General features: G+C 36.5%; 1 protein-coding gene across 3 annotated transcripts in view; it reads right to left on the bottom strand.

The window, feature by feature from the left end:
* The window catches only part of NUP58 (nucleoporin 58), a 34,555-nt gene that overhangs the window by 12,371 nt on the left and 2,363 nt on the right, over positions 1–19,821 (bottom strand). For 2 of the 3 annotated variants that reach the window (XM_015638450.3, XM_015638431.3), the window contains exons 2-13: positions 18,069–18,208; positions 16,755–16,793; positions 15,164–15,316; positions 14,134–14,268; positions 13,537–13,647; positions 10,822–10,846; positions 10,322–10,387; positions 9,363–9,537; positions 8,503–8,582; positions 7,743–7,861; positions 5,543–5,625; positions 2,545–2,746 (exon numbers count right to left, since the gene is read on the bottom strand). In XM_015638450.3, the coding sequence (XP_015493936.1) occupies positions 2,545–2,746; positions 5,543–5,625; positions 7,743–7,861; positions 8,503–8,582; positions 9,363–9,537; positions 10,322–10,387; positions 10,822–10,846; positions 13,537–13,647; positions 14,134–14,268; positions 15,164–15,316; positions 16,755–16,793; positions 18,069–18,208 (1,328 nt within the window). The remainder of the gene's footprint in view (positions 1–2,544; positions 2,747–5,542; positions 5,626–7,742; positions 7,862–8,502; positions 8,583–9,362; positions 9,538–10,321; positions 10,388–10,821; positions 10,847–13,536; positions 13,648–14,133; positions 14,269–15,163; positions 15,317–16,754; positions 16,794–18,068; positions 18,209–19,821) is intronic. The other variant, XM_015638441.3, reaches the window with a different exon arrangement.

Consider the following 19,821-nt stretch of genomic DNA (forward strand, 5'->3'; position numbering starts at 1 on the left):
GATTAATTTTCTTGTTTGATTCTCATTTTCAGAAATAGCAACAGCAGATCAGGTATTAATTACACAGACATCCCTTAGCCATACCCTTACATGCACCTCTTTTCAGTCTTTTTTCTCAGAACCTTTTACCCTCATCTATCCCACCCTTCAGGACCCACATCGTGCAAAGAAATATGTGATTTTAACTTATTTTAACTGTAACTATAGTATATCCAATTCACAACAACAGAATAAAAAACTAAAACATGCATTGCATTACTACAGCAAATGGCCATCTGAAAACTCAAACAATGAAAAGGAAGAGGAGGCAGTCCTTAAAGATTCCTGCAAAACTGAACATTCTTCTTCTCCAAAACAAAAAGTGGCAGCCTTAATCTGAAACTAGGAAAAAGTCAAGCACTGAAATCAGTAATTTAGAAAAGCTACAAAATGTTCCCATCTAACAAGCTTTTAGGATTTCAAGATATCTTTTAAATAGTTTAGGCCTGACTAATTTTACTTTTGATCTAGAGGGAACTCCAAGTACTCTTTTCATTCATCTAACTCTAAGGAGTTTCAAGTACTCCTAAAGTGCCACTCAGAACATCAATCTATTTCTACTTCTTCAGGTCCTCCAGTGAATTGCACAGAGGGTAAAAGTATTCAAAATGAAAAAGTAGTGAAAAGATTGTTGTCTGCTTCTCTTGGCATGTTTGATATAAGTTAATGGCTTTGTTCTATCTGCATAACGCTTGCAGTTGGCATAATTTTGGGTTTTGAAATAATCTGCCAAAACAATCACAGAAGAGACAAACCGCAAACCAACCTTTACACACTCCACTTTGTTCCTTTCACTACAGAATGTTACAATATATCTCAAGCTATAGAGTCGCATGACCTCAGTTGTGTTGGTACAGGCCAATTCTGCCATTTGTTTTTTCCCCCCCCCTCCTCCTCTCTGTTCCTATTACTAAGAGAATGTTCACAAAGTCATGCCATCAGTGGCTTAAGTTTATTGAAGTTATTAGCAGTTCCCTTCAATCTGGACTAGGAAATTCAGGAACTTCAAATCCCTCACCTCAATTCATAAAATGCAGGAATGATTTTAAATGTGACATTCCAAGTGAATGACTTTCATAAAAAAACAATCCTGCAATGACCACAGAGAGTCTTTAAAAAAACAAATAGAAGATAAGGAAAAAGACGAGGAGTAAATTACTTTGGCAACACTAGGCTGCACAGTGTGCAGCAATACTACTATCTGTATTAAAACCTCTGAAGGGTAACATGACATTAACTCATTTTTTCTGTCTAAAACCAAACTCTTTTGAAGGTGCCACTTCAACAAAATTTCCATGGATTAACATAGCAACAACAGAAATACTGTGGTCTATGACTGAAATTTCAAAAAACAGTATTTCACAAAGATTTTGAGTTCTGTTCAAAAGTGGTTTGGCATACTTGTAATTTAAACCCATCTCCCTGCTGTTTAGAAGTGCAAGGGCTGGAAGCATATTGTACCTTTCTTATGAAAAGGCAAGGGCAGTCTAACAACATATCAGACTTAACATGGTTCCTGCATATATCTCTAATTAGCATCATTCAAAATACCACTGCTGTTACAAGACCAGAAAAAGCACTATCACTTTCAGTACACCTATGTGAATAACATTTTAGAAAATTAAAGGTAGAATGAAGCTACCTATGCTTCTCATAATTTGCTGACATAGATATATATCCTTGTTCAAGTAAAATTAAATGGGATTAACCTTATTTCTGTTCCCTGATGACATAAATTCAGTTGTCTGTATTCTGAAATCCCTCTCAGAGAGGGTTGGTTATTATAGCAACATCAATTAAGGTGCTTTCAATTATTTATTTTGCCATATGTATCCATTCTTTATTCACAGTGGGTCATGCATTTCCTCTATTTTGGTCTTCCTCTTACATGCACAGGCAGAACGAATCACTGACCCACTCAACTTTCTCTACTAACTATTCACAATAGCAGAATGGCCAGCAAAATGACAGCTCCAACATCATACTGACAAAGGAATTGGCTACAAAATAAGCCAGGCATTTGATTTCCTATTCTACAGAGATTTGCTTCATTATCCTTCCTGTTCTACAGCATTTTTCATTTTACAGTTCCAAAGTGCTATATAAAAATGCATTATTAATTTTACATAAGGAAAAGATACTATGCATTTAGATATTCTCTCCTCTCCAATTTAAAATAATTTACTGTAATGATACAATTTCTGGAAAGAGGCTATTCTACATGTATTCAGAGATGTTACTTAAGAGTGAAGACTCACATTCCAAGGGGTAAGTTAGAACAATACAGTAAGTATCACTAATACAAGTAAATTCACAAGATTTAGTATCTGTTGTATAATTATTGCTAAGTCTACCCTGCATTTTTCTATTGGCTATGTATCAGTAACTTTGCTCATCACAATGTTTAGATTTTTAGCCTAACACAAAGGAAGACCTCATAGAAAATGTTACATGAATTTACTATTGTTGTAACACTAATAATCTATAACTTGAATGCACTCAGACCTGTAGCAGGCTGTTGCTGCTGAGTAAGTGTTGCAGCCATTGCAACGGCTGCTGCATTTGGTATGTTGCTGAAAGGGGTCGGTCCAGTGGTAACGCGTGGCGCGCTTTGCCACTTCTTAGCTTCTGTTCGTCTTGCCTCAAATACATCCATGGCATCTCCCAGAAAGCTTTTCCTGTAGCCAAGGTATTGGTCTTTGAGTATCTGAAGAGGATGGGAGGAAGCTATTTTAGTTCCATGTATCAGACATAAACCCTTAACTTAATAAGGAAAGAGACACTGAGTTAAAAATAACATTTCCTGTAAGAACCAAGAAAAACCCACAAAAAAACCAAACCAACAAATACCACCACTGAAACAAATGAGAAGCTCCCTCCAAAACCCAAAAAACCTTGTCAGGCTATGAGATAGAAAGAACTGGTTTGTAACAGCTACAGCCAGAACACGTTCCATACTTAAATTCTGCAAAGACACTGAACATAACTGATACCATTCAGTATGTCAGCTTAAGTCTTTCAATGTTGGACCAAATCACCACAATTCAATTCGTATCACCGTACTCAGCTGATCAAAGAGGAAAAATAAAGCCATGTTATTACTAGCTTATAACACACTTTTCTCTAGTGCTACCTTCTGTCCCTGTAGTCTACTTTTGCTCCCCTATTACCTTCACCTGTGTTTCATTCCTTCCTTTCACTCTTGCATTTCTTCTTATCACAAAGCAGCTACCAAAATCTTAGAATTCACTCTTGTTTCTGATACATTTCATTAGCAATGTAACACAGTCCAAATGCAACAGATCATTCTGCCTTAGGGTAACAAGTAGCCCAAATCTGTTGTCTCATGATGCCACACCTTCCCTTGCCTCTGCCCTTTTACCCCCTCGAAACTCCACCACCTTCTGTGGCAATAGCCCAGCTTGGCCTGTTCATCATGAGCAATTTCTGCCTGTCACAGATGAGGAAACTATGGATGTCTTACACAACAAAAAGAATAAATAGCTTTAACTAGATAAGTGATAATTATTTCCATCTCATAACAGAAAATCTTTAAATGAAATAAATTTATCAAAGGACAACAATTTCCAGTTTATGGAAGGCATAATATGGCCCTGTGTTCCTGACTAAGCATATGCTTGTTTCCTCAAAGAGGCGTTTGCAGTAAAAAAATTCTGATTTGGGATTTGAACAGCCGTAATCTCCATCTACCAGCAACAGCAGGAACCACATGAAGAATGCCCACATTATCACATCAGAAGTACTGTCTTTGGAGAGAAAAGACATTTGTAGAATTCTGATGGGATTTAATACAATGCCATACTGACTGCCCTAAGAGTTGACAAAAGCCATTAGAAATCATAAAGCAGTTCTTAAGGCTACGCTATGCTGAATGATTTAACATCGCCTACTTGAATTGTGCCCAAGCACAATTTTACTTTTCATCAGGCAAAGAAACGAACTGTGATCACAGCACTGCCTTCCACAAACCATATCACAACCATCAGATTAGGCAAAGACCACAGTTTCAAAACTGCTCTCCTCTTCTAGCATCTTGTAGCTGATAAAGTAAAACAGATGGTTATAATGACAGATTCACTTGAGCAGTACACTCATCTTGCTGTTTTTTGAAGCTTTACTTATAAAATGCCTTCCAAAATATCAGTATCCATATGCACCCAGTAGATTAAATCTCAAAAAAATTTCTCAGAAGAAAAATCCTCAAACCACCCTCTTAATTTTGGGCAATAGAATTCTACTCTAAACTGAAGAAAGGTCTTTCCTATTCAGTCACACTGAAAAGGTACTGAAGATGCTATGGCTTATACCTGCACACTAGTCCAGCTGTTCCTATTTATGAACAACAAAAATGTATCATCACAAACACCACTGCACCAATTCAGGCTACATTCAGATCTCAGAAGCCATGAAGCCTGAAAACATTTGGGAAACCTTTTGGGTAATTCAGCTGAAAATGCAGAGGAGCTGATACATTTTATATCTGGCAGCAAAACTGAGTTAACTAAGAGCAGCACAAATATCTGATGGCAGGTATTTGTAAATCAGTATCTATGCTGACAGAAGCAATGCAATGCAAGGAATCAAGACCACGCAAGATCTGCAGTATTCCTGAACCTTACTGAGAAAAAGTAAAAAGTTTCAGATGTTTAGAAAACAAGCAATGCCGTGCAGAAGCTTAGGGAGGGAAACCAGCAGATTTAACAGAGCTATTTACATTAAGTCACTTAGCAGAAACAATTTCAAACACTTGTACTCTTCTTCAAGTTGATTTGTTTTGGTTTGGGTTTTTGTAGCCAAGAAGGATTCTGATGTTTTCAAGAAAAATCATGGATTGGGGGACAGTGACATTTTATCAACATATCCAGAACTGTAAATGGGAAAATGTAAACTGAATGAGCCATAGTCTGTGATGGAAAAAACAGGCCTAATTAGGACCTTCTATACCTAAGTATTAATACATAGTCTTTTATTTTTCCTTCTACAAATACTAGTTATTGTGAAAACCAGGTTTAAAACCAATAAACTAACAGAACAGAACTTTAACCAATATTCTTTGATATGCTAAAAAATCTTACATATGGAAGCTCACTTATTTTTGTCTCCTGTTACCTATTTAAGCAAGAGCAGATTTAGATCATCTTTTCTTGAGATCCAGAAGTCATTGGGCAAAAATCAAAATTCACAAGCATGAGCTTGAAAACAGACATTTTAAAAACTGATCAGCAATTAGACGGAAAGGAGTTAGATGAAAAACATTTTGTAAGTCAAATCATTGTGGTCAGTAGCTGTCATCCCTATTAGTAAATACTTTAAACAACTTCAGTTGAACAACAGCTACTTTTTAAATCAAAGCACTTCTCCATGACAGTTTGAAAATTTTTAAAAGTAGTCAATTTAACAGAAGGACAAAAATACCAAACAAAAAAACAACCTGAAGATGACTCTTATACAGGAAAAAACACAGGAACACATCAAAACATACCTTTACATTTTCATGTATTGACTGAAGTTGTGCAGCTAAAGCTACAAATGTTTGATAGATTTTCTGCATAGCCATAGACAAATCTGTAAGATGCATATAAAATATTGGTAAGTAAAAATCTCATTATCAGAAGAAAAGATTTAGTGTTTATACCAAAGTAAGAAGCTCACCTAAAATCCATATACCACACAAAATACAAAAACAACTGCATGAAACTCAAGATTTGACCCAGCAATTGGGTGCCACAAATCATCCAAGGACTACTTTTTGACAGGGCTTCAAACTGTATTTTGAAAGGTACTGTTTTCTCAGATTAATTTTTATATACGCGGTAAAGAGTTCCCTAAGATTCTATTAGTTAGCAAAGCCAAAAAGTAATACTTAAACTAATTTTACCTGATTACATAGGAACATTTTTTACCTCACTGTCTTTTACCTACATACAATTAAATCAGATTTGCTTGAATTTGTATGTATTGTCCACTTTTTCCAACTTATAACATTAAGTGTTTATTAAGTTAAGTGTTTAGTTGATTTTGTCAGAGACAGCAGTAGAATGGAAGTTTTATTTACATTTTAAAGACATAATAAGCATCACAGGGTCTCTTAATCTGGCTCTACACAGAAGCATATTCATAAGTAGAGAAACACGACAGGGAGCTTCATGCCTTATATTTAGGACATCCTATTTCCCACACAGATATAAAGTATTTTCAGGGCATTGACCCAACTCTACAGCAAAACCTCAGTACCAAAGGGAAAATCTCAAAGGTTTTGGCAAAATGAGGCATCTGCTCACACAAAAATGCTGTTTTCACAGAAGCACTGAAACAATGTACCAAAGTGGAAGACAGAAAAGTGCTGAAGCAGTTCTTTGATTGTGAAAAGATCAGCTTCTCCATTTCCTTTGAATGATGCACATAGCCTGAATGCAAGTATATACAGATACACATACACTGAAATGCATAAAGAGCTATCAAGTTCTTGAAGATGCACGGGTCTAGCAATGACTCTCAAAGTGAAAATGTTTGCCCCTCCATAGGGAAATTTCTCCCTTGAAAAACACAAAAGCTGTAGAATCCATCTCATGCCAGCCCACAGGGTTGTGCAGGCAGCAGTATCTAAGAAGACTTGTTGCAAGTTTCCAATTAGTCTGGAGGCAATTTATTGATACTGACTACTAGACAGATTTTTCAGGACAGTCAGAGTCATGGAAAGCTGCATGGCAAAGGAAGTTTTTTCTGTATGGTAAAGACTACATATGCAATAGAGTGTTGACTAGATCACCAGATACTGCTGACAATATACTCTTACTGGCACAACAGATTGAACCTTCCCTACACAGGCAAGGAACCTTTCGATCATAGCAGAAACTGCTGAAAACCTTAGGAAAAATCTGTGAAGACATCCTTCCCATATTCTTGACAGACAAGAAGGTCACACAAAGATAGAGGACCCTCAAGATTCAGCAGATATTTCACCATGGAAGCTAGGTCTAGACAGTCCTTTCGCTTTCTGACATTAAAGGTCCAGAAGTCTCTGCACCATCCTGTGGTGGCAAGATGTTTAAGTCCCACTTAGCACAAAGAGCCAAGCACTTGAAATCATTGCTTACTGCAGGACCTGTACCTAAAACAGCCCAAAAGATAAAACTGCCTATGACCACAGGAATGGTAACTAACCAGAAGCCTACTTTCCAGAGGTCAGCATTCTTTCATCAGAGAGATTTTCTCAAGACTGAATGATGTGGCAGCAAACAAGACAAAATTTTCTCAGCTGGCCAGAGCTGAAGGCAATACCAATAGGCTCCAAACTGAGGAAAAGTTCCCATTTTGATCTGGTGCTGACAGAGCAGGTACCTATATGTCTGGCCAGAAGGCCCAGTGCAAGACAGAAGGTGCAGACATCAGCTAGATGCTAAAGGGAGGGAGATGCCGAAAAACAAACCAGTCTTAAAAGCTGCTACTCAGGAAATGGATCCATATTAAATAGCTTAAGAACCCTTATGAATGGAACCTTCAATTCCAAATCTTTGCATTGAACAACTACAGAATTTATCTGAACACTAATTTGTTCAGTACATTAAATGAGAAAACCCAACAATAATAAGAGGATAAAGTTTACATAAAGTCTACATGAAGTTTTTATTATAAGTTTGCTAAATTATTCTTGTACAAAATATTAGAATTGAAATGCTTACCTTGTGGAGTTATGTGTGAATTATTTGCTTGAGTAGCAAGATGATTTTCCAGTTCTTCAATTTGTTGCCTGTACTGCTGCAGCTGTACTTCAAACTGTTCGACCAAGATTCTGAAGTAGCTAGATGAGTAATAGAGTGAAATTGTGTGATTAAACTTCACTAATTCAAATGAATTTTTTTTTTTTAACCTGATCATAATTGGCTGCCAATTTTCATTCAGTTAACTGTACAGTTAGGTTGTATGACATTCTTGACGTCACTCTACAACTGGAACAAGAGTGAAGACTATTCTTCATATCGAAGACAAAGATAATTTTAGCAAAGACATAGAACACCAATTCTATGAAGCACTCCATATAAAGGTTACGAGAAGCAGAGATAAAAATATTATTAAGTTCATAGAATCTTTAAACAGTTGGGTTGGACTAGATGACCTTGAAAGGACTCTTCCAAATCCCCTGCCATAAGCAGGGACATCCTGGCCTTGAAAGTTAACGGGATAGGGAATCCACTATGTCACTGGGCAACTTTTTCCACTTTTACCATGCCCACTGAAAAAGTTTCCTCCTTATATCCAGCTTGAATCTGCCCTCTTCAGTTTAAAACCATCACCCCCATCATAAAAGGCCCTACTAAAAATTCTGTCCCTGCCTTTTGTGCAAGCCCCTGTTGAGTACCAAAAGGCTGCAATAAGGTCTCCTCATTTTCCTCTTCTCCAGGTTGTATTATTGACTATTTTTTGTGAATAATAGGAACTTACTCTGCTGGGGCTGTATTTTCGTGCTGAAGCCCAGGAGGAGTCTTCTGTGTTCGTAATGCTATTTCTGCATTCTTTAGCTCCTAAATAAACAGAGACAATGAATAAAACATAAGGTTCTGCACAAAGTGTTCAAAAATAAAAATGCCAGGACTTTACTCTTCACTCACATAAAATATTTTCTTCATGTATCTAACACTGTGATTAAATTTGATCAGAATTTCTCCAAAGAAACAACTATCAGAAAGTTGAAGAACTGCAAATACCAACAGAAGTTTGGGGATGGAACAAAAGACAACACATACTGAAAACATATTAAGTGCTCAGAAATTGAGAAAATACTGCACTGGACTGTCAGAGACAATTTTTTAATTGTACTTCAGAAATATTATAATTGCTGAGGGGTAGAGGGAAAAAAAAAAGCAAAAAAATTTTGATCCCTGAAACATTATGGGATAATTTGGTATTTTTTTCCTCCAAAGCCATCCAAGAAAATGTCTTTGTATTTTTGCTGCTCCAGAGTCCATCATGTTGTTACAAATGTGTCTTCATTAGCAGCTGAATATATTACTGGAACTGAATTAAAGTGGATGTGCATTCCCTTCTACCACCTTTGCTACATAGGAATGTTTTCCCAAATAGAAGTAATTTTATTGCTGTTGTACTTACCTGAAAATACTGACATGACAAACTACAGTTTCCCCCAGTAACTTGAAAAAGACCAGAAATGATTAAATTTTTCATTCTGTTTACAACTGTTTAGTTGGAACATGTGTTAACTTGACTGATAAAGCAGGGTAGCTATCCTACATGAAATGATCAACTCACAAACTCTACATAACAAAGCTTATATTCAATTATACCTGTGCAGTTTCAACTTTTAGCTTGTCAATATTAAGAATGTTTCTCTGTAATCCACTGGCAACTACAGAGAGAAGCTGTTTCAAAGCTTTAATGTCTTCTTGTACTTTCAGCATTGCTTTAGAGGACATCCTACTAATTTCTTCCTGAACTTGTTTTTGTTCTTTCACAAATTTCCTGGGGAAGGTAAAAAAAAATGGGGGTGGGAGGAAAGAAACATAATATAATGAACCTAAAGTATCCAACGTTTACCTCTTAGTCACGTTATTTCAATAGCTATTAAATTTATTTTTCCAAAACCAGATACTGAACAGTAAAATTACTGTATGGCATGGTACTGTCTTAACTCCTAGCATGTTAACTCTGCAAATAAGCAAACCAAAAACAATCCCCCTCCCCCAAAACTCCTCAAGTTCAAATAGCAAGTATTTAAAAATGTTATGCTGACCCCTGACAAACTAAGATATATCGAACATTTTATATACACAGTAATATAGAAGCATCTATGTATAAGCAATTACCACTTTGAACTCACAAATACAATGCATGCAGCCCAGTCTACAAACCATTCCCTTCCTGCCCGAGGGAAGGCTTTTATAATTCCTTATTCCATAGAAGATCATGATGCACATGCAATACAGACATAAGGTCTGTACAGATATAAGGTTCAATACTCTCTCTGCAAGTGCAACAGGCTTAATACTCCACGAGAGATGGGTAAGAACATATCACTGGGCAGACACATTTGCATAAATGCATGAAACAGTGAGACTGAAAGAAAACATACTAAGATTTCAGCTACTAGAAATATCCATCCATTCTGTTCCCAAAGCTGACCTGCTGAGAGGCCTTGGGCTAACAACTTACCCTTTGTGCAGCCAGCAGGAACATGTTGTCACAGAGCAACAACAGTATACAATACTTCAGCTAAACAACTGTAGTAAAAAAAACAGCTACTCACTGTAGATTTTCTACATCTTGACATATTACTGGAGGTAGATTTTCATCCTTCAGTGCTTTGCTATCTCTGTGAGAGACAATGAATGTTTAGGTGGTCCTTCAATGCTCCCAAACATTTTTGCATGACTAGTAAATATCACTAAAACATTCAGGTGAGTGATTACACAGTTTTGCATCTATTGCATGAATGTTGCAACTAGGAGTTATTTGGATTAATGCACACAGATTCTATGCCAGGGTTCAAGCCTGTGGTGTAAGCACTGTACAAGTTTGCAGAAACCACTTTTCAGACCAGATGATCAGTCTACAGCAGATGCCAGATAAGCTGTAGGTATTGCATTTGAAGAAGAATTGCAGTGCTTAAAATCATGACCAAACATTACTAAATTACCCAATTGGTTATGCAGATCTTTTTTCAATATCAAATCATCAGAAAAGCTAAAAGATTTGTGTATCTGTTTTCTATTAAAACATGGAATGCAAAGAAAACCTGACACTTACTCTGGTCTTGTTCCTGTTTTGTCACCTAGAAAATAAAAACTGTAGGTCATAAATAAAGCTTTGAAGAACAAACAAAACAATTTTAATGAGATTTTAAGGAAGAACTGACTACAATCTGCTTGATTTCTCATGATAAGCAGAACAGACTAGCTGTAATAGAAAGTGGGTTCTAATTTACGAACCCTTCAGAGATAGTTATCTTTTCATGAACAATGGTTCAACAGTTGAGGTGCTAACTTTTTAGCACTCAGTGTATCATGTTGTGTCACTATAAATGCATGCACAACTGCAGTTGCATAAGAAATCTGTTTCTGCTTATGCAACTTCAATTCACTTTGACCTGCAACCACAAAACATTCAAGTGTTTAAATTCAGCAATGGCAGTCTCCTCTCAAATATGAAGGAAATGAGCATTTGCCCACTGAGTTCCTCAAAGACTTCTGCTATTGCATTAACTCCAGAAATTAGTGAGATTTTACAGAACTGACAATGCTACTGCTTACCTGCCACCAACACACTCTAAACAACACATCTGTGGATCAAGATGCCAAATGCCTTTGAGTGACAGAACAGAGCTGAAAACAGCATCATGCATAACACAGGGCACAGCTATTTCTAGTTATGGCTGTGGCAGTAATTGCATTCCATCCCACAGCAGTCTGCTAGGAAAAGCCCAAGAAAAAGGCTTCATCTTCTTCAGCTGAATCCAATTCACATCCTGTCAGTGCCACAAAGGTAGAAAGCAGCTACATAGCAAATGCCAGTACCACAGACGTTTGAAGCTGCACAAGTCAGTGATCCTGCCAGCAGAAGCTACTCCTTTTAGAAGCAACATCTATTTAAACTGTTGGCAGACTCTATCACACAGTACTTTAGACAGACTGCACTCACAGCCATTCCCTATGCCTTCTGCTAACAGGAAAAAAAAACAAAACTACACAACATTAAGGGGAAAAAAAAAAAGTATGAGGGACAAGCACCAGAATTTAGGACTTCTTTGTCTGCTGATAATCTAAAAATAGGCAGAAAGCTATGCACACTTTTCTTTTGCACTCCACTTTTTTTTTTTGTTGAAGTTATTGCTGTACATCACAACAATACTTAAAAATACAAATTTGACATCAGATTTTGCTGCTTTCTAGGCAAGTGAGTGCTTCAGATTTTTTAACATTCTCTTAGCAACACAAGAAGAAAACATGTATTAGGACAGGTTTTTATTCCCTGCAGCCATATTTTAAAAAAATACTAGATGGTCAGAAGAAAAAACTTTTATATCCAGTTCCAGAATAGAAAACACAGGCTAGTCCTCATCTGTCCTGGGACTCCTAGGGTACTTTTCTTTCATAGCCATACCACATCCTTCCTTTTTCTTCACAAGGAAAAGGGAAATAAAACCCTCAAAACCATGAAGCCACCACTCTCAAACCTTAATGCAGCTCCTCATATAGTAGTACAAACAACTGAAGTGACATAACTAAGTAGCGGGATATTAATCAGAGCTGTTTAAGCCAGCACTAGCCATTAAGGGAAACACTTCTGAATTAAAACCTCAAAAAACAGTCTCCTTTGACATTTCCTATTGCTTGGCTAAGGGATCTCTCTGCTCATCCTGACAGCAATAGTCCAACTCACCCAGTTCCACTATACACCATACAGGGGAATTCAGGTTATTCATTTAAGTTTCCACCCTAGGAGGTGAACAAAACCCCACTACTACCAGAGTTGATTTTGACTGTGGTTCTCTGGTCCTTATTTTATGATACTTGTATGTTATGGAAGTGTTGTGATATCCTAATATTATCCTAATACCCATAGTAATGGAAATCCCCTAAGTGTCAGAGCCTTTTAATTACCCCAAGTTTCACTAACAAATTCCAAAAACAATCAACATCATGCAGAACACTCCAATTTTCACAGTCAATATATACTCTCTTCTACAAGTAAGAACTCTCTCTCCATAAATTAAGCTGGTTTCATAGAGCTTAAGTATTTTGTCTCTTTTAGTTACTGGCATACCTAATTCAAAATTTCAAAATCAAGAGATTAAATTAACAGATTCCCCAGTAAAAGCAAGGCAAATTAACAAGTGTCTGTATGTCAATTCTCAATATTACCTTACTTAAGTATTTTAAAGCTACCACAGAAGTGAAGTTTTTATAACTGGTTTTAACAACCTGACAGAACATGTCAAACAGAACTACACACCACCAGAAACAGTTTTGAAGAGCAACATCTAAAATTAGGACACTTTAGTTGCACAGGATTTCAAAAGCAAAAAAACAAGTTAAGATCTGTTACAGCTGGACAACAGTAGCTTCAAATCAGCGCTCTTCATACTTGCAACACTATTTAAACATAGCTCTGCTCCCCCCTCTAGCGACAATCTGACATACAGCAGAAACCAGCAATGGCACCTCAGAGCCAAGCAGCACTGAATCTTCACTCCCAAAAAAGCTCAAAGATTTAGATCCTGGTTCTCAAGCTTATACTTATTTTTTAAATTATTTAATTAGTATTACATTGCATTTGCATACAATCTTGCTCTTCTGTACAAGCGCAATATCTGAGAATGAAATCAACTGAAATATCTTCGAAAGTGGGAAGAAGTTAAAGTCTAGTCATCAATTCCACACTCCTAACCCAATAAAAGTCTTTGCTGCAGTGCTCTGATAATTCTCTCAATTAAAAAAAAAAAAAGTTTTAAAACAAACTTACTCTTCTTGTCAGAAGAACTACTAAAATCAATGCCACCAAGACCTTCATTGGCAGTAGTTGAAGGAGCTGCAGTTGTCCCCAGAGACAAACCCAAAGCATTCTGCCCCAGTCCTACAAGAAATCCAAACAGCACTTTTGCATTTTGCAGTACTATCAAGACTACAACACAGCACAAATTCTTGCTCCAGAGCTGAAAAAGGAAGCTGTGAAATGACAACACTAACAGCAAAATATTTTATTCAGACCAAAACTCACCAAAAATAAGGGGCTTTCCATTTCTGCACAGATAGTCAGGTATCATTGCCCTCTACCCATACACAATCAACTTCCTTGAGCCAATTATGGGAATGACGAAGATTTCCTCATAGTTTCATTTTTTAAAGAAGTGTTACGTAAAAATTAATTTAAGAAAGGAGCCAGTTATTTCAGTTTCACTTTCATTGTTTGTGGATAGCAACACTGTTATTAACTGTAACACTGTTAAAAATTACACTTCCACAGTATTAACACATCATGTATACTAAATCTTACATTATACAATCGCACATCAAATGTCATTGTTTTGAGACAGGAGGAAAAAACTAAAATAACTTTCACCTGTTGTTGCTGTGCTTGTATTCTGGAAGAGTGAACCTCCTAAGCCTGCTAAAGCTCCTCCTAAGGAAAGGCCCGTGGAAGCAGTTGTAGTTGGAGCACTTGTACCACCCAAATTTAATGTAAAGCCAGTAGTTCCTGCAGAGAAAGGAAACCAGCTTCATGCAGACACTGCCTTCAAATACATCCACAGACAATCTGAAATAACTGAAAGGTCTGAACAGCATCTTTATCATAATTGGATAATGAGTGTTTTTATTTCCTGCAGAGTTTTCACACACAGCCATAGCCTTTTAAATTACATGTTATTTTGCTTTATAACCTTATAACTCTCATTAGTCCATATTTACCAGCAACTATACAAAAATTCTGGCAGGCCTCCAGAACACTACAAATTCTAGAACCTAGCACAGAATTTATTTTACAGCATAATTGAACCAGTAAGTGATACTGATTTTTATATTAAAATGCTGAAATGTCAATGTTTTATGCTTAACATTGAAGTATTTACACAAGACACACGATACAATAACATTTCCACGGTGGTTTGAGCTGCCTTCTGGAACTCAGCATCCCAACTTTTAGTAATAAAGGGAAGAACTGAGTAGAGAAGGACCATAGGCATAAAGGGACAGTGAACAGAGGGCACAGAGAGCCGAGCTCAAATGCAGACTTAAGAAATGTAAAAATCTCCATTACCATCATGCATGGTGCAGTTCATCTGAGTTAAATATGATGGCAGGTGTATGACAATCTTCAGTGAGGACAATATGAAAAACAATTTCATATGATGAATCAGCTCTTGCCACACTTCTAATGACTTGGATTATATGCTGTCTATATCACTAGGTTCTCTGACCCTAATTCTATCTGTACCCAAATTTAGAACTCAAGAAGTCCAATGAGCCTCTTCATTCATGTACCACAAGATTACGTAAAGAATAGAAAAACAGATGTAGAACTGTTATACAATAAAGTTTTATTGTTAACAAGCAAACAAAAAATAGCCTCAAACCCCTAAATATTTTCCTACCTGCTGCAGGAGTTGCTGTAAGAGCAGATGATAATGACAGGCTGCCCGCTGAGGTAGAAGTAACAGGTAAAGCAAATGGCGTGGCTGAACCTGCAGGTTTGTTGAAACCTAAACTAAAGCCTGTGGTAGCTGCTGATGTGGTGGCAGGTGTGCCTAGAAGAAATCCAAAATCAGTTATCGCTCTTGGAACATTCTGTTTGAGAATGAAAGCTAAATTCACCACCTTTTCTGCATCTCATTTAACCATCATGAGTAAGACAGCACAAAAGATCACTTGCATCAAGTAAAATACTCCCACAGAACTTTCAAATGAATTTTAGTGTTTACATTAATTGCACAGGCATTTTTGCTCCAGATTCCTAGGGATCCAGTGGACTTTAATTCTGGACTGGCAATTATATCTACTATAAATGTAATATATCTATTAATCTATTATATCTATTAAAAAAAAATAGCTTCCACCAAAAGCATCTAGTAGATGACACAAACATTGGTATATGGAGCTATAAACAATACTGCTCAAAATACAGACTACAAATTCTCAATTAGATGTGCATCCCAAAATGAATGCACATATCCTTTCAATTTGTAAACAAGAAAAATATGTTGAGATGTTACTCCCTCAAAGTTTGCTTTCAAACATTTTTGAAGTAAAACAAATAATTTCTACTTCCTGATGTTTTCATGGTAAGAACACATGTTATGTTCTAGAATCCCTATTCCAAAGGAAAGAAGCATGCACATACATACACAAACCACAACAGGAAACACATATTTTGTATTCTCAGTAACTGCTGTTTTGGATGACATCATTTCATCCAGCTAGTGAAAAGAATTAATGCTCATCTGCATAGTATTGACTTCCACATATGATTATGTATCACACAATCTCTTCTGGGTTAGCTGCTGCTCCTCCCTTTTGCCCCTTTGATTTGCTTCTTTACTTGGCACTATTTTTTCCTATTTATTCATAGGATGGTTTCCTAAGTTCTTTGACTGCAGTGTGTCTTGCAGCACCTCCACTGCTAACATCTGTGATACTCAAACTCAGTTACTACCCAGACCTTAATTGCTGCTTAAAAAGAAAAAAAAAATAAAATCAAAACCATATACTCCTGTATTTTTAATGACAACTGCAAATTAGTCACCACAGATGGATCAGAGAAACAAAAAATATTCTCGAAGTCTGTTCCCAGTTCAACCCTCTTTATCCTTCTAAAAGAGATAATTACCAAACAGACATGTTCACAGAGGGTTCACTAGACAAGAAATTCTGTATGAATAATTCTTTGATAACATATCTCCCTTTCCTCTGCTTAAGGATGAAACTCATTAGGGGAATATAAACACAGAGTCCAACTTTTGACTGTCACTGTTGTCCAGGAATTGAATAATCCTTTAACAAGTAACAGTGCCCAGAACTTCAGGGCTCCATTCTGATTTACAGCCTTAACATCTGGGCTGCAAAGCAAACAGCAGCTAGTAATGGGGAAAAAGCTCACATATGATCACTAGCTCTATAATTACAAGAAAGATCTAGCTCTTGGGGTTTTTTGTCTGTGTAACATTAAAAACTAAATTAGGTCCTTACCTAATGTCAGTCCTGTAGCAATAGTCGTTGCTGTTCCTGCTTTAAGAATGAGAACAAATAAACAGGGTAAGAACAGTAATAGAAGGCCACAGAGGAGCTGTGACAGTAAAAAAACATGAAACAAAATCCTGAAATAATGCAACTATTATACAGTATTTTTTCTGCAGTGTATTGAAAAATAAAACAGTAACACAGAAAACAGTATTGGTAAACACCAGCAGCAGAAACTAAACCACAACTGACTTAAAAAATGTAACAGCAGTATATCATCTGAAATTTAAAATAAACGCAAGGTAAAAACATGAAAGCTAGTAATTCTATCCTGTAATTTTTTCAGCCACATGGTAGTATATAACATCAGCATGCAAAACAGCAGATTTACAGTATAATGAACAGGATTATAGAGTCTAAAGTCCTTGTAAAATCCTGTGTCTTGGTTTAGGGTTTCTGCCCCATTGGCAATTTAAAGAAACTATTCTGGACACGGTGTTAGGCCATTTCATATTTTAAAAACCATCTGAATAGATTATCAAAAGAATCACTGAAATAAAATTACCCCAATGCAGCCAACCACAGTAATACAATCTTTCAGTTTATTGCTGATTTGATTTTTAGTAGATTGGTCCTTCACACTTTCCCCATCTACTTATATAAGCATACAAGAAGAAAAAGACCATTTTATTTAGCAATATTGCAACAAAGTAATATTTATTTTTATGTCTGCTTGATGGCTGAAAGAGAAACACCCTGTCAAAAAAGTTTTATTCATTTGTACTCTACTGTTCCTATAAGAAGCTGTGTGTTTATAGGCTGCATTAGAGACCTAAGAAAATATTCAATTCCTTCAGGCATATTGCAATAAATATTCCCAAACAACAAACTCAAATGTTCACTACTGTAGAATTACAAGTATTATATATTGCATTACAAATGCAAGCAATCTCACAAAGTTTTAAAAATACTTTTAAAATCTAAATATACCTCAATCTTAAGTCAACTTTGAACATCCTGGATGAAGAGTTAAGATTTCTAAAATAAACCAGTATTCAAACTACAGAACAATTTACACATAGTCCAGGAAGCTTTCTGGTAATTGCAGTTGTGTTTCTGCTGCACTGGTACCACTTAACTCTCAACGAATGATCTTTCAAACTACTCAACAAAGTGGTTTTATAAAACTGTGTAAGTAATAATCTGAGCTACAGAACGACTGTAAAAGAGTAAACACTTTAGTATGACCCAGTTTTTTGAGTACATATGATTTATGTCTTCACTGCTGAATCCAAAATCTGCAGTACAAGAATTCTTTTCTACCTGTACTGGTGCTTCCTAGGGTAAAGCCAGTGGTTGATTTTGATCCAAACAGTCCACTCCCAAAGCCCAATGAAGGAGCCGATGTGGTTGCTGTAGCAGTGGAAGAGCCCAGAGTTCCAAAACTAAGTCCTCCTGTTGAACTATTACAAAATAAGACTATTAGCAGTAATCCTATTTCAAAATTAAAACAACCCCCCCTTACATCAATTTCTTTCCAATGCCATCTTTCACTTTCCCAAAACATTCATCACAAACAACCCAGCTGAGCAAGACAGAGTCCAAGCTCACTGCCACTGAACAGAAAGAGAGAGCCCATTTTCCCTTTTCCTTCCACAGCTCTGTAACTCCCATTGCTTCCCTGACACTCACTCCAGCATTTGTTCAGCTGCTGCTGAGCTGGTAGATCTTATTAGACCACTTGGAAATTCAAACTTTTCTCTGTTAGATCATCTCATTCATTCTGCCTAATTGTTCTCTCTGTCCTACTGTGAGAACAAATGTTAGAGGAAGCACAAAGATGGTAACAAATCTGTATGAAGATCTTTTCAAAGCAGGTTACAAGTCCAGTTAGTTATCTCTGACCAGAAACTTCAGCCAGTGTTCTTTTCTTTCATTCTTAATTGATAAGCAGAGACACAGAACCACTCACATCAACAGCACAAGCTTCACCCTATCTTACTATCAAAACACCCTGAAGCTTTAATTAATTTTCTAACCAAAAGGCTATCCTTTTGCACAGGTTTCAACCACATGCCTGCTATATTTTTTTCAGACTGCCTACTGAAAGTTACAGAAAAACAACTTCCAAATCTACTTTTACAGATGAAGGGGAAGAGAAAGAACAGAGATCAGACACTGCTAGGAAAATTAAGGCTTTAATAATTATTTTGGGTAACTATACATTTCAGAGATTTTATGCCAAATGGAGAACAAGCTTTACAATTTGCACGAAACACAGGAGAATACAATATACATGGTTATCTCCAGCCAATGAAATTACAGGTACTAGCACCCAGACGAGTCTATGGTTTTAAAAATTTTTTTCTTAATCGATGAAAGATCAGATGAATAATTTATCAGATGAATAATTTGTAGTAACTTCATGGTCCCAATTGTGAGCCTTTTAAGAAACAAAGTTCAGTTTTCACAAACACATTTTGCTTAAGTACAACAGCAACACTGAAACAAAATGCAATTTAGACTTCACCAAGGAGTTTTATCTTTCAAATGTTCAGTAATCTCTCATTGCTCTCTTATCTCATCTCTCTTTTTGTATAAGGGCAGACCCTAAAATAACAAGTCAAAGACAAAAGTAAATCCTTACAAAAAAGGTACAATTAGCTCTTGAATTAGAACTTTTCAAACTATCAATAAAATCGAACATAGCAAGCCCAGTTGGTTGCAAGTTCAGAACTAAGTGTGAGATATTTCTTGGGCAGTAATTTGGGAAGCACAGTGGCCAAGAAGTTTAGAAGGACGAAAACACACTAACTGTCCCACAGGATCCAGAGCCTTTCAGCTGTCTTTACTCCCAAAATTTCAACACACCAAACTGTAGCACTCTGACCTTTAACTACTTGTAAGTTTAAACATACAACATGGTGCTTCTCTCATTAGTCAAGAGCTTATATGTGTCATCTTTTTTCCAGTGGATGATTCTTCTGTGAAAGTTTTTTGTGTTACAGCATTCCCATAGAAGAAAGCCAAGGTACAAACTGTGATATCTGGCATGACAGAAGGACAAAAAAAAAAA

Source organism: Parus major, chromosome 1, assembly GCF_001522545.3.
Source record: "Parus major isolate Abel chromosome 1, Parus_major1.1, whole genome shotgun sequence".
NCBI classification, from domain to species: Eukaryota; Metazoa; Chordata; class Aves; order Passeriformes; family Paridae; genus Parus; species Parus major.